Below are 13,798 nucleotides of genomic sequence, written 5' to 3' on the forward strand. Positions count from 1 at the left end.
CTACCATAGAGTAAAGAATATTTTACATTAGTACTATTTCATATTAATATTACCTGCAAAGCTATAAAAGTCTTCTGGAGATGACTAATGTACCAGGCATTACATGTCTAATCCTTTCGCGGTGTAGATTTTATCGTAAACCAGAGGTTTATATGAGAGACGTTGTGGGTGAAATGTATATAAAAATGGATATAAGAACGTGCTACTCATATATATGTGAATTACGAGAGAAACAGTTATTTAAAAACAAAAACCTTTTAAAAGGGACATTTTATATTGCACGATTTGGAGTGAATGATTTTCTCAGGCATGTATAGTTAGTCCTTAGAAATATCGCTCACTGTCATATTTATTTCGGTGCATAGATGCTAATTATTTTGAATTAACTATTACTATACATGTTAACCAACTATGGCAGGACATTTCGTACATACCTGGACATGATATGGAATAAGGGGACGAAATTTGTTTTGGGGATGTTTAGCGACTTTACCCAATTGATGATGAACATATTTTTATTATCCAATACAAAACACGCTGCGTCACAAGCAGTCTTGTAAAAGCGACTGAGGCTTTGTTGTGTCATACTTTTTAACGTCTTCGTATTTAAGTAAATATTTTGAGATAAAAACATTCTTTAGCTAACTTTTTTTAATGTTTATGTATAGGTATACTTCTAACAAAAAAAAATTAAGTTTAATAAATAAAAATACCAAAGTAAATTACTCATTATGTGTATTTCATGTTTTGCAAGGGCATATTTTTCGTGTCGTATAGAAATTGATAGCCTACGAAGATTTTCTTTGCTTCAACAATTGTTAATATAAACTTACAAATAAACTAGACTTTCTATACCCCTAACACTCTGGGGAAGAATACTAACGGAATGAAACTTAACACTCTTCAGAATTATTTAACCTTTCATACTCGAAAAGGTCAAATTAAAATGAACACATTAGCATTCTGTCAGTAAGGCGAAAATCTTTTTTTTTTTTTTCAGCAAAGTAACAACGATAAAGCTTGCAAGAGACGGGTCACTTACGACGATCGGCCTTTTTGAGCTCCAAATATTAACCACAGTTACATGGCTGACTTAATTGATCGGATCTCGTCTCTTAGAAACTTTATGTTAGAGAAAACAACAAAAGTTTATAGTTAACTATAAAATTACAAAACCTTTTCCTTATTATAATTTCGATAAAGTTGAAACAATTTTCGGAAAATATATCTTGTTACCAAAACAACTAATATTAATGATGTAAACAGAAAAATAAGTATAAAGGAAACTAGTTCTAATTCTAAGTATTCGGACCAGGAAATGTTAGCGGCTGGTGATCTAAGATGCTTCGCACCGCCATGTCTCAGTATGTATTCCAACCACCAAATAGTTCTTTCCAGTGGCTTTTGTGGTTGATCTTGCATCAAATTGCGAAGCCGAACTATGTTATTTCGGTAACTGAAATGCGATAAATTAATTTTAAAAAAAACTAGCAAGTGTCAAACAATCTGATAATTTGGAGATAAAAAGATTTGAATCTTCGAATCTCCGAATCAATATAGACAGAGGACAAGACAACATCCTACAGTTTTTATTTTTTGATCAAATCATCGACAATACTCGAAATGGTTATTTGTAAGAGAATATCGAGTTCAAATTCGTTGTAAAGTCCAAGGATATTTTCTGGAATACCGCGAACGACGGTGACTCTATGTGGTATGAAATTGTATAACCCTTTAAAGACATTGTCAGCTGAGCAAAAAGTAATAAACAATAACTTAATTCAGAAAACACCAACCTTTCATTTCCAGCTACGTCTAGTAAGGCATTTTTCAACTTTTCTTCTGTCAATTCTTCAAAGTCTAGCCGGACACCGATTTTATGATAAACATATTTTTCAACGTTGTACCACTGATCTCCTAACATTGGTATGCCAACTAGCGGCACACCAGCTGTGATTGCTTCGTCAGTAGATTGTAAACCTCCTTGTGTTATAAATAATTTTATATTTGGATGTCCTGGAAATTTGAGTAATTCTTAAAATTTCGAAACATTTCAATTTTAATATTTTTTCTAATTTTTTCCGTCTTCTTAATTAAGCTTATTTAAAATCAAATTAAATAATAGTTACAACGTAGGCAGGTTCTACGGTATTACATAATTATGCCTTCCGTCTAATAAATATGCTCATCGAATTTTTAGAACCTTTCTCACAATTACTTTCCAATTCAGAAAGCATTTGTTAGCACTGACGCTGTGGTTTTGTTCCCTCTCATTGTCAATGTGATTCAAATTTAATATCAAATGCCCACAAAAATACCTATTAATATTTTATAATCAATGTAATTTAAATAAAAATTACTTACTCAATAGATCAGACTGCGGTAGCCACCTAAAAATCCTAACATTATCAGATCTTGGTTTTAAACTTTCGTCATCCCATTTCCAAATCACATTGTAAGGTAACTCGGCGAACACTTTATGGAACATGTCAATTTTCGCCGGATCCAATAATGATGGTCTTACATTGGTGCCGAAACTGAAGTAAATTACACCATTCGGCGAATCATCCAGTAATTGTGAAAGTTCCTTAAATAAACATAATTTTTTATATAAGTACATATCATCATCATCAGCTCACTATACGTCCCACTGAGGGGCTCGGAGCCTACCCGAAGTTTGGGGTGACTAGGCCATAGTCAACCACGCTGGCCCAGGGCGGGTTGGTTGACTTCACACATATCATTGAATTTCTTCTCAGATATGTGCAGGTTGCATCACGATGTTTTCCTTCACCGTAAGAACGGCGGATAAATATACATATGTAAATCTAGAGTCGAAAAACACATTGGGACATGGCGGGATTCGAACCCAGGACCTGCAGATTGCCAGCCAAGTGCTTAACCCCTGAGCCAAGTACGTATAAGTACATGTATTCCACCACAATTCGCTCATAGGTTTAAAATGGCAATCTTGAAAAATTGAGCTATGGCATCCCTATGTATAGTGCGACAAAGTTATCTGACCCGGTGACCCGCTGGGCATAAGTCAAACTCAATTTTTATAATTAAAATAAAACATTATAAGTAGCCTAAGTTTTCTTCCAGTCTATGATCTACATCTATGCCAAACCTTCAAACAAACATCCAACCATTCATCTAAACATTCGCATTTATAATATTAGTAAGATTAACGCCTACCATCAATGCTATAAAAGTACCACAAGATTCTTGTTGTACTCTAGCTGTCATGTCCTTTGTTATCTTATGTGGCAACCGCGATAGTACAAGCCTTTCTTATCGAATCAGATAAATCTGTCGCGCTATACACTACCACGCCGCGTGCCTACGAAGTTTGGTTATAATAAAAATAATTATAATCGCGTTATCTATTACAGACGTCACATATAATTGCTTGTATTCATGTAAATAATTACTTAAGATAAAATGAAAACCTTGAATATTTTAATTGGCGAAGATATAGGGACTAAAGTAAAACTAACAAATACTCTTATATGGATTCGAATGAACCAGTGCTCGTAAGTACGTATTTACAAGTTAAACAAATTAATTTTGATTTGATTTAATTTAAATTGATTACATTATAGATATGGATATGTATACAGAGTAGAAACAGGCCTAGGAAGAGATGGATGAATTTTGTGTAAGGTGGCATGATAAAGTAGAGAGTGACGACTGAAAAATGCCCAGACCCTACGTGAGTTAGATAAAAACAGAGAGATCATGATCATGTTAATATTACCAATGGATGACTCTATCTGCTAGAATATGACACTTCAGGATCTTTGATTTTTAAATTATTTTAAAGTAATATTTTATTTTCAAAAGTAATAACGTGTCTGAAAAATACAAATAGCAGCCGCTGCTCTGGATGTTACAAAGTGTGCTTATTTTTATTAGCATTATGTTTTAATGTTTTCATAAAAATCATTTAAAACATTAGAAAAAAATTATAGAAAATTATAATTAGATATAATTTTATCCAGATGAACGTAAATTTATTCAGGTTAACGTATGTCGCTTCGCTTACCTTTGGTAATTCTTTCGGTGGTTTTTGATGTAATCCACCCATATGTACAACCGCTGGTGGCACAGGGTAATTCCCTTCCCAAATAGGATATATATTTAAAAACAGCATCTCCACTTCATTTTTCAATTCATTAATAGTTGGAACGTCAGGGCCGAATATTCTTTTCAACGCTTTGTTTTGCTTATCTTCGAAATCAAAAATAGTGTATTTTATTCTTACTTGAGTATACAACTCATTTAATTTTTCCCAAATAGTCATATTATAAAGTTTTTGACTGAAAGCATTTCGATATAAAAGTGGAGGATGGGTTGGCGCACCGACTACTTCATAGTTCCCAAAAAATGGACCGAAAGAGCTTACCAAAACTGTTGGCGCTTTAAACACGTGCGTTATTCCTAACCCTATCATAAAAAACGCTTCAACTAATATTAAATCAAATTTTTTCGTTTTGCTATTGATAAGTTCTTTAACCTCTGCTATGTCCATTTGCTCTTCAATCATTCGTGGAGTAATTTCTTTCATAACATTCACTTGTTGTATTACATCGCTTGTTTTTCCCACTGAAAATGTTTGCAGGTTTCTTCTAAATAAATTATATGATACATCATGTAAATCGATTTCTGTTAAATTTGCAGGTGTTTCTCCTTTGGGGAAAATGGGGTCAGTTGTAAGTACGGTCACAGTGTGCCCACGTTTGATCAATTCTAGTGTAATTGGTCGAAACACGACTTGATGACTGATCGACGGACATGGAAAATACGCTAAAATATTAGCAGTATTAACACTAACTATTGTAAAACTCAATAGCAAAATATATGAAGCTTTCAGCAACATGATCACGAGCTAGCTTATTGAAGAATGAAGGAACTTCAAGATGAAACGCATTTATAAGTTTTTATTCAAACATAAACACTGTACAGTCAAGACCATTCGGGGTGTTCCACTTACAGAAAAATTGCGTTGTTACTTGCAACGAGAGAAACTCCGCCCCTTCCTGTAAAATAACCAATAAAGTAGCAGTTAGTTGCACAATCAACAGCACAATATTAAAAAGTAATTAATCGTGCTGTGTACGACTGGCCGACCTTTTTCGTACATTGTTCCGCGTCGTTGTCTCAATGCGAACGAAACTTTCAAACGATTGTCGCTTTTAAGGTGGAATACCGTCAGATTTCCCGATAGTACGTGCGTGGTATTTAACAAAAATTCTAAGTCATGATTATTACATACGAGTATGATCATCGTCACTGTAGAGTGTTTAGTCATTTCGTGTCATTGCCAACAATAATTTAATATGTATAGGCAGATAACCTCACGCGCAAAGATATAAGCCCTATTACAAAAAAAGAAACTAAAGTGATTAGGTGTTTTTAATTTATCTGACCGCTACGAAATCAAGTTTTAACATTCTAGTTACACAGTGATTTTTGAGCGTCTTTTCACAAACAAACCAATTCATAAAACTAATTCTAGTCTTTGTCTTCTAAAACAGTTTGTCTTTGCACTGCATAGTTAAATTTAGATTTTATTTAATTTATTTTTATTGAATTAAACAAAACATTCACCAAAATCTAAAATTTCATCCCTTATTTTTATTTAGCACCCTTAAGGGTAACATTTTTTCAAACATTCAATTTCATACTCGTATTTATTTATATCATATTAGCAGCCTTGAAAATATGTTTCAAGCTTCTACCTGTAAAAATGACGATAATTCCATACAAACTTTCACACCCACTTTCAACCTCTTACCTTTTTCGCATTAAAATATAGCCTATGTCCATCCTCAAGCTTTAGACAATCTGTGTACAAAATTTTATTTAAATCGGTTCAGTAGTTTTGGCGTGAAAGCGAGACAGACATACAGACAGACAGAGTTACTTTCGCATTTATAATATTAAGTAAGGATATAAAAAAATATAATAGTAAGGAAATATTAGTAAGGATATTAGTAAGGATTACGAGAGAAACAGTTATTAAAAACAAAAACCTTAAAAAAGGACATTTATATTTCACGGCTTGTAGTGAATGTTTTTCACAGGTTTCTATAAACCGACTCCATAACCGAATAACAATAATCATACAACATAGACATGTTACAAGAAAGAAGAGAACTTTCTTTAGAGTTTAGAGGGTTTTCATGACATTGTTTTGTTAATTTTTAAGTCCATTTTGTTCGAAATTATTTTTTATGAAGTCGGCTACTTTTTAGCCGACTTCAAAAAGAACGAGGTTATCAATTCGACTGTATTTTTTTTATGTGTGTTACTGCGAATCTCCGCCCCTGGTGGTCCGATTTTGATAAAAATTATTTTAATCGAAAAGAAGTGCTGGTAGAAACATCATTTAAATTCATGCCCTATTTCCGACGCTATTATTCGAGTTCAGTATTAACCCTTACGTAAATAAACATGTTCATTAGCAAGAAAATTTAATGTAGAATTAAATTTAATGTAAATTATTTGCCTTAAAAACTATATAATTCTGTCTAATAGTTTAGGAGATATCGTAAGAATAAAATTACGCGGAAACGAAAAATGCTACATGAAAAGCACAATTTTGCTTTCTGGGCTTACGTAGGTCAAACTATATAGCCGCGTACCCACCTAGCGCACAGGCTCGCGCGGCAGCCTCGCGAGCCAATGCCTCGGCTGGTGTGGACGTGCCTCGGGCGCGCGTTTGCTCGACCGAGCACGGCTCGGCCCCGAGCCATCTGTTGTCGGTAAACTTGACGCGCTCAAAGGTGCCTCAGTGAGCGCCGTGTGTTAGGTGGGGACGGTTATGTTTAGGCTCGCGCGCGAAGCTACTTCAAGTTTTGTCTCTTGCCGTGTTTGTCTTCTGTAATTTTGATATCATGGGCAGTCAGGAGGAGTCCAATAGGTTTTTTTTGATACGTGACTGTTTTCGTTTCTTTAAACAATAAGCAGCTAGGAAAATAGCTGCAGCTGAAAATACACGACTGTCCATTACGAATACTCGCGGACTTGTGATGGCTCAGCCTGCGTCGCGAGGCGGCCACGGCCACGCGGAACAAAACTACTGAGGCTGCCGCAGGAGCCATCGCTCGCGATCCGGACACCGAGGCTGCCGCGTGAGCATGTGCGCTAGGTGGGTACGCGGCTATTGACCTACATAAAAATGATGTATGCAGTAATTATAGATCCTTAAATTTGCTAAATAACAGTCTTCGGTGGCATATATCTATAGCCGCGTACCCACCTAGCGCACGGGCTCACGCGGCAGCCTCGGTGTCCGGATCGCGAGCGATGGCTCCTGCGGCAGCCTCAGTAGTTTTGTTCAGCGTGGCCGTGGCCGCCTCGCGAGGCAGGCTGAGCCATCATAAGTCCGCGAGTATTCGTAATGGACAGTCATGTATTTTCCTAGCTGCTTATTGTTTAAAGAAACGAAAACAGTCACGTATTAAAAAAACCTACTGGACTCCTCCTGACTGCCCATGATATCAAAATTACAGAAGACAAACACGGCAAGAGACAAAACTTGAAGTAGCTTCGCGCGCGAGCCAAAACATAACCGTCCCCACCTAACGCACAGCGCTCACTGAGGCACCTTTGAGCGCGTCAAGTTTACCGACAACAGATGGATCGGGGCCGAGCCGTGCTCGGTCGAGGAAACGCGCGCCCGAGGCAGGCCGAGGCACGTCCACACCAGCCGAGGCATTGGCTCACGAGGCTGCCGCGTGAGCCTGTGCGCTAGGTGGGTACGCGGCTTATCATCTATGGATGTCTCACAAAAACCATGTTATTATTAAAATGCACACGAAAAACAGCGTCGTAAGCTTACGGCGCTATTATATTATATTCGATATGAATCCTTATCCAAATAAATATTTTTGATGGCAGAGTATTAAATGCAGATTACATTAGCCTTTAACCTATGTAATTCTGATCAATAGTTTGGAAGATATTAAATGATTAAAAACTACGCGCATTCGAAAAATGCTACTGCGGCGCGCGGCTGGACAAAATTAAAGGCAAGCTACGATGTATTAGTTCGTTGATTTTCAATTTGTATACCTAGATTTTGATAATTTGTTCATTGTTTAAAGAAAAAGTGGTTATCTGCTGCATTCTAAATTAGTTTTTGAATTGAAGTACACACATATTAAATAGGAGAGTCCTTTTCTTTATTTGTTTTCTTTCCTCATACGTATTAAGGAAATTTTTAATTGAACTTCAAATTCACAAAAAATTGTGAAATAAAACAAAAATTTTAAGAAAAAAAAAATAGCCGACTTCAAAAAAAAACAATCTCAAACAAAATGCATTCAAAAGTACCATAAAAAACAATCTCAAACAAAGTGCACTAAAAAGAAAAATAATAATGTCATGAAAACTCTCTAAACTCTAGTAGTTAGGAGTAGGGGCTCAGTTTTCCGCAACTCCACGACAAGCGCGTATTTTGCGTGTCTCTAAACTCTAAAGAAAGTTGTCTTCTTTCTTGTAACATGTCTATATTGTATAATTATTGTTATTTTGGAGTCATATATATTTTCATGACATTATTTTGTTTCTTTTTAGTGCATTTTGTTTGAGATTGTTTTTTATGTTACTTTTTAGTGCATTTTTTTTGAGATTGTTTTTTTTTACTTATCCAATACAAAACACGCCGCGTCACAAGCAGTCTTATACAAGTGACTTAGGCTTGGTTGTGACATACTTTTTAACATCTTATATTTTAAGTAAATATTTTGAGATAAAACATTCTTTAGCTAACTTTTTTTAATGTTTATGTATATTTCGAACAAAAAAAAATTAAGTTTAATAAGTAAAATGACCAAAGTACATTACTCATTATATGTATTTCATGTTTTGTAAGAGCATATTTTTAGTGTCGTATAGGAATTGATAGCCTACGAAGCTTTTCTTTGCTTTAACAATTGTAAATTTAAACTCACAGATAAACTCGACTTTCTACACCCCTAACACGAAAATCATTTTTTTAAAGCAAAGTAACAACGATAAAGCTTGCAAGAGACGAGACACTTACAACGATTGGCATTTTTGAGCTGCAAATATTAACCACAGTGTGGCGTTTCCCCACTGCGCATGCTAACTGCGCATGTCCGATGATAGGCGGATAATATGTCATTCAGTTAGAACTCGACAGCTAGCTAGTAAGGTGATGCTATGTATATATATGTAAATAAAGCATTGGAACAAATGTGTCTTTAGTGGTGACCCCGACGTGATATTCTAAACTACTGAACCGATTTTTTGTCTGAAAAAGGAGTCAGTGCGAGCGAATATACCGAGGTCCGACCGGAGCTACTCAAGGTCAGGCAATTTCTCAAGAAGCCTTCCTGCATTGCCTACGCCTGAAAGCTTCGGGCCCGTTAACGGCATCTTGCCGCCCGCCCGGTAAACCTATAAGGCTTATTTGTATACGATTTGAAGACATTCATCCGTATAAAGATATCATCATCCATGAAATATATGTGTTTCAAGAACAGCAAAATCGAGAATAGCGTAAATGCGTGAAAAAAGTGTGTCAGACAATGTCATTTGCGTAAGCTGCAAGTAAGCTTAAGCATCGAGCATATTATTTTTGGGTTGAAAAAAAACCGCCATGACATGTTAATATTGCATTGACGCTAGCGCCAGAGGAGTTAGCGACGAGTTACGAAAGCTTCGAAGTTGACATATCCCGGAAAAGACTTTTATCTTCGTTTATAATTTGTCAAAAATCAAACTCATGTCAGAGAGTAAGGAGGTTTAGAGTGTATAAATATAGCAACTATTTATATTGTTTCAAGAATCCTGTATATGTTTGTGCGATGAGTTTATATTTTTGTGTAAATAATTTTAGCCGGTGTATTATTTGTTTTCGCAATTGTTAATTCTTTTATATCGCAAAGGTTGCGATAATAGAGTAATAATATATTTTCTTTAATTAGCCTTGGAGTACGTAGAAGGGACAGTGTCGTATCCTTTCAACTGTGATACAGTGTCTTGGTTACTTCTGAATAATTGAAATTGTAATTATTATTTTTTACATTGGGTGTGTTGTATTGATATGCATATTATCTATATGTTATTTTTATTTTGTATTGTACATTAATATTACACAGCTTTGCGCAGCGGTGGCAACGCCTGTTTCCCTTTCTACTTCACTACTCACTTATACATATATTACAGCGTTTTTTTTTTTCTCTTCTTTGATTATTTTTGCATTTAGTATCATGGCGACTCCAGAAGAGCAAATCCATCTTCTTCAGGAACAATTGAAATTACTGCAAGCAAATGATAAACAAGTCATGGCTGCGTCGGCGAAATTACCACCATTTTGGACTGACAAGCCTTTTGTATGGTTCGGGCAAGTTGAAGCACAATTTGAGATTTCCGGTATAACACAGGAACGCACGAAATATAACTATGTAGTTGCGGCTTTAGAAAGTCAAGTGGCAGGCGAAATAGCAGATATCATAGAGAATCCACCAAAAGAGGATTGTTACCAGTATTTAAAAACAGAGCTTATTAATCGCCTCTCTGCATCAAGAGAGGAAAGACTACGCAGACTATTAGGCGACGAAGATATAGGGGACAGAAAACCATCCCAGTTTCTTCGTCACTTACGTGGCTTAGCTGGTTCTGTTTTAAAATGTGATGACATTATTCGGCAATTATGGTTGAAACGTCTCCCGACTAGTATACAGTGTATACTTGCTACGCATGAAGATATGCCATTGGAGAAGGCAGCGGATATGGCTGATAAAATAGCTGAGGTGGCTAGTCCGGTGACTGTACAAGCTGTACAAGGACCATCATCAGAGATGACTGATCTTCTTTTGCGTATCGATGCCCTCGAAGCGCGTTCAAGGAAATCCAGATCGCTCTCAAGGCCACGGGGGTTAAATATAAGATCCCGATCAGCGTCTCGAGCACCTACTGGATTCTGCTGGTACCACAGAACGTTTGGCAGGAATGCTAAACGATGTACTACTCCTTGTAATTGGAAGAATTCGGAAAACCAAATGAGCAGTCAGTAAGTGCGGCGACTGACTGCGATCCAAGCATTAGCCGCCGTTTGTTTGTAACAGATAAAACAACAGGTCGGAGATTTTTAATAGACACAGGTAGCGATCTTTGCTGTTTTCCTCATAGGTTAACAAAGGGTCGCTCAACATCCAGCTACCAGCTATCTGCTGCGAATGGCAGTGTTATTAAAACCTATGGCAGTATCTCCTTGCGTCTTGACTTTGGATTACGTCGTAGTTTCCTTTGGGATTTTACTGTTGCCGATGTTGAATCACCTATAATAGGGTCAGACTTTCTAAGTTACTATAATCTTCTTCCCGATCTTCGTCACAAACGGCTCATCGATGGCAACACTAGTCTGTCAACCGCTGCATTAGTCGCCCATGTCAATCAGGTTAGTGTCAGATCAGTATCCCTGGATAATAGCTCACCCTTTTCCAGGCTTCTTCTAGAGTTTCCAGACTTAACTCGACCTCCTGGGTTTCCACGACTAGTTAAACACAATACCGTACATCATATAATAACAACAGATGGTCCACCGGTTTCATGTCGTCCACGAAGATTGGCTCCTCGCAGACTGATCGCGGCTAAGAAAGAATTTGAAGATATGGTAAGGTGTGGGACTGCTAGGCCATCGAAAAGTCCTTGGGCCTCACCTTTACATATGGCCAGAAAAGGAGAAAACGGATGGAGACCCTGTGGAGACTATAGAGCGCTTAACGCTAGGACTATCCCAGACCGATACCCTGTTAGGCATATAGCTGATTTCTCCCATAGCTTAGCTGGGTCCAATATTTTCAGCACAATAGATTTAGTGAAGGCATATCAACAGGTGCCAGTGAATGAGGCTGATATTTGCAAGACAGCTATCACTACGCCCTTTGGATTATTCGAGTTTCCCTTCATGACATTTGGTCTTCGAAATGCAGGGCAAACATTCCAGCGTTTTATCGATGAGGTCGTGAGGGAACTCGATTTTTGCTACCCATATGTCGATGACGTGTTGGTCTTCTCTAAGTCCCCAGAACAACACCTAGAACACTTAAGAACTTTATTCCAGCGGCTAACCGCTTATGGCGTTGTAATTAATGCAGCGAAATGTACCTTTGGAGCTAAGGAAGTGACCTTCTTGGGCTATCGAATCAACAGGTATGGTACATTTCCACCTCCGGAGCGCATCAAAGCTCTTCAAAATTATCCCTTACCGAAAACTGTACAGGGTCTTCGGAGATTTTTAGGCATGATAAACTTTTACCGAAAATTCCTCCCAAATGCTGCAGAGCTGCAAGTGCCACTCATTAATGTTCTGACGGACTCGAAGCTCACTGGAACCAAACCGGTACCGTGGACTCCAGAGCTAGAACTGGCGTTTCAAAACTGTAAGGATAGCCTTAGCAAGGCTACCCTTTTGGCTCACCCTGTCGCTAATCCCACTCTTGGATTATTTACCGACGCCTCTGCAATGCAAGTTGGTTCATGTCTCCAACAAAGAGTTAGTGATCACTGGGAGCCTCTAGCTTTCTTCAGTAAGAAATTGACCGCGAAGCAAACTCAATGGCCTGCGTATTACCGTGAACTTCTTGCAGTTTATGAGAGTGTTCAACATTTCCGGCATTTTTTGGAAGCTCATCATGTCACCATTTATACCGATCATAAGCCGCTGGTGTACGCTTTCAAACAGAAAAGAGAAAAGCTTCCGCCGATTCAACTGAATCAATTGTCCTTCATTTCACAATTCACGACAGATGTCGTTCATGTTAAAGGAGCCGAAAACATAGTGGCCGATACACTATCACGCATCGAGTCTATTTCATTCGACGATAGTTATCGTGCTCTAGCTAAAGAACAAGAATCGGATGAAGAGATCAAAAATGCCATCGATAATTCGTCGTTACGATTACAAAAATTTTCCATACCAAATTCTGATTTATTTCTTTTTTGCGACATATCCACTGGCAAACCACGTCCCTTTGTTACGCCCTCTTTCCGTCGTGAGTATTTCAATAAGCTCCATAATCTTAGTCATCCAGGCGCGCAAATATCAGCACGTTTAGTTGCTGACCGTTTCGTTTGGCCAGCTATGAAGAAAGACTGTAGGAAATGGGCCAAGGAGTGCATAGCATGCCAGCGCAGCAAAGTGTCCAGGCATACCTGGACACCAACAGGAGGATTTACAACTCCTACAAACCGTTTTCGTCATGTCCATGTGGACATAATTGGCCCCATGCCGAGCAACAAGGACTATAGATACTGCCTCACCGCAGTTGACAGATTTACTCGGTGGCCAGAGGCGTGGCCAATGAAAAGCATTACTGCGGAGGAGGTTGCTGAAACATTTATGGCTGGATGGGTTGCTCGTTTTGGGGTTCCTGCAACTGTTACTACGGATCAGGGACGTCAGTTTGAATCGTCTCTATTCAACGCTTTGCTGAGCCATTGCTCGGTAAGCCGAACCCGTACCACTAGCTATCACCCTTGTGCGAACGGAATGGTAGAAAGGTTTCACCGCCAGCTCAAAGCAGCCCTTATGTGTCATGGAGGTACGTGGTTTGGCGCGCTGCCCTTGGTTCTCCTTGGAATGAGAGCAGCACTAAAAGAAGATCTCGGGGTCTCCACAGCAGACCTCGTTTATGGAGAACCTCTTCGTCTGCCCGGCGAGTTCATTTCTCCTTCACCTAACACACACACTCCTTCAGTCACTGATTTTGCGTCAGAGCTGAGAAGTCACATGGCCAGCATAAATCCTGTTCCGGCG

The 13,798-nt window shown here is 38.0% G+C and overlaps 1 protein-coding gene across 1 annotated transcript; it reads right to left on the reverse strand.

The window, feature by feature from the left end:
- Window positions 1–1,011: 1,011 nt before the first annotated feature.
- LOC106712662 (UDP-glycosyltransferase UGT5-like) lies at window positions 1,012–4,897 on the reverse strand. Its single transcript, XM_045684245.1, has 4 exons — window positions 4,049–4,897; window positions 2,365–2,587; window positions 1,797–2,016; window positions 1,012–1,456 (listed from the first exon to the last, which is right to left on the reverse strand). The coding sequence occupies exons 1-4, from the start codon at window positions 4,880–4,882 to the stop codon at window positions 1,168–1,170; spliced, it is 1,566 nt and encodes a 521-aa protein (XP_045540201.1). The 5' UTR covers window positions 4,883–4,897; the 3' UTR covers window positions 1,012–1,167.
- Window positions 4,898–13,798: the final 8,901 nt, after the last annotated feature.

The sequence above is a fragment of the Papilio machaon genome, chromosome 25 (assembly GCF_912999745.1).
Source record: "Papilio machaon chromosome 25, ilPapMach1.1, whole genome shotgun sequence".
NCBI lineage: Eukaryota > Metazoa > Arthropoda > Insecta > Lepidoptera > Papilionidae > Papilio > Papilio machaon.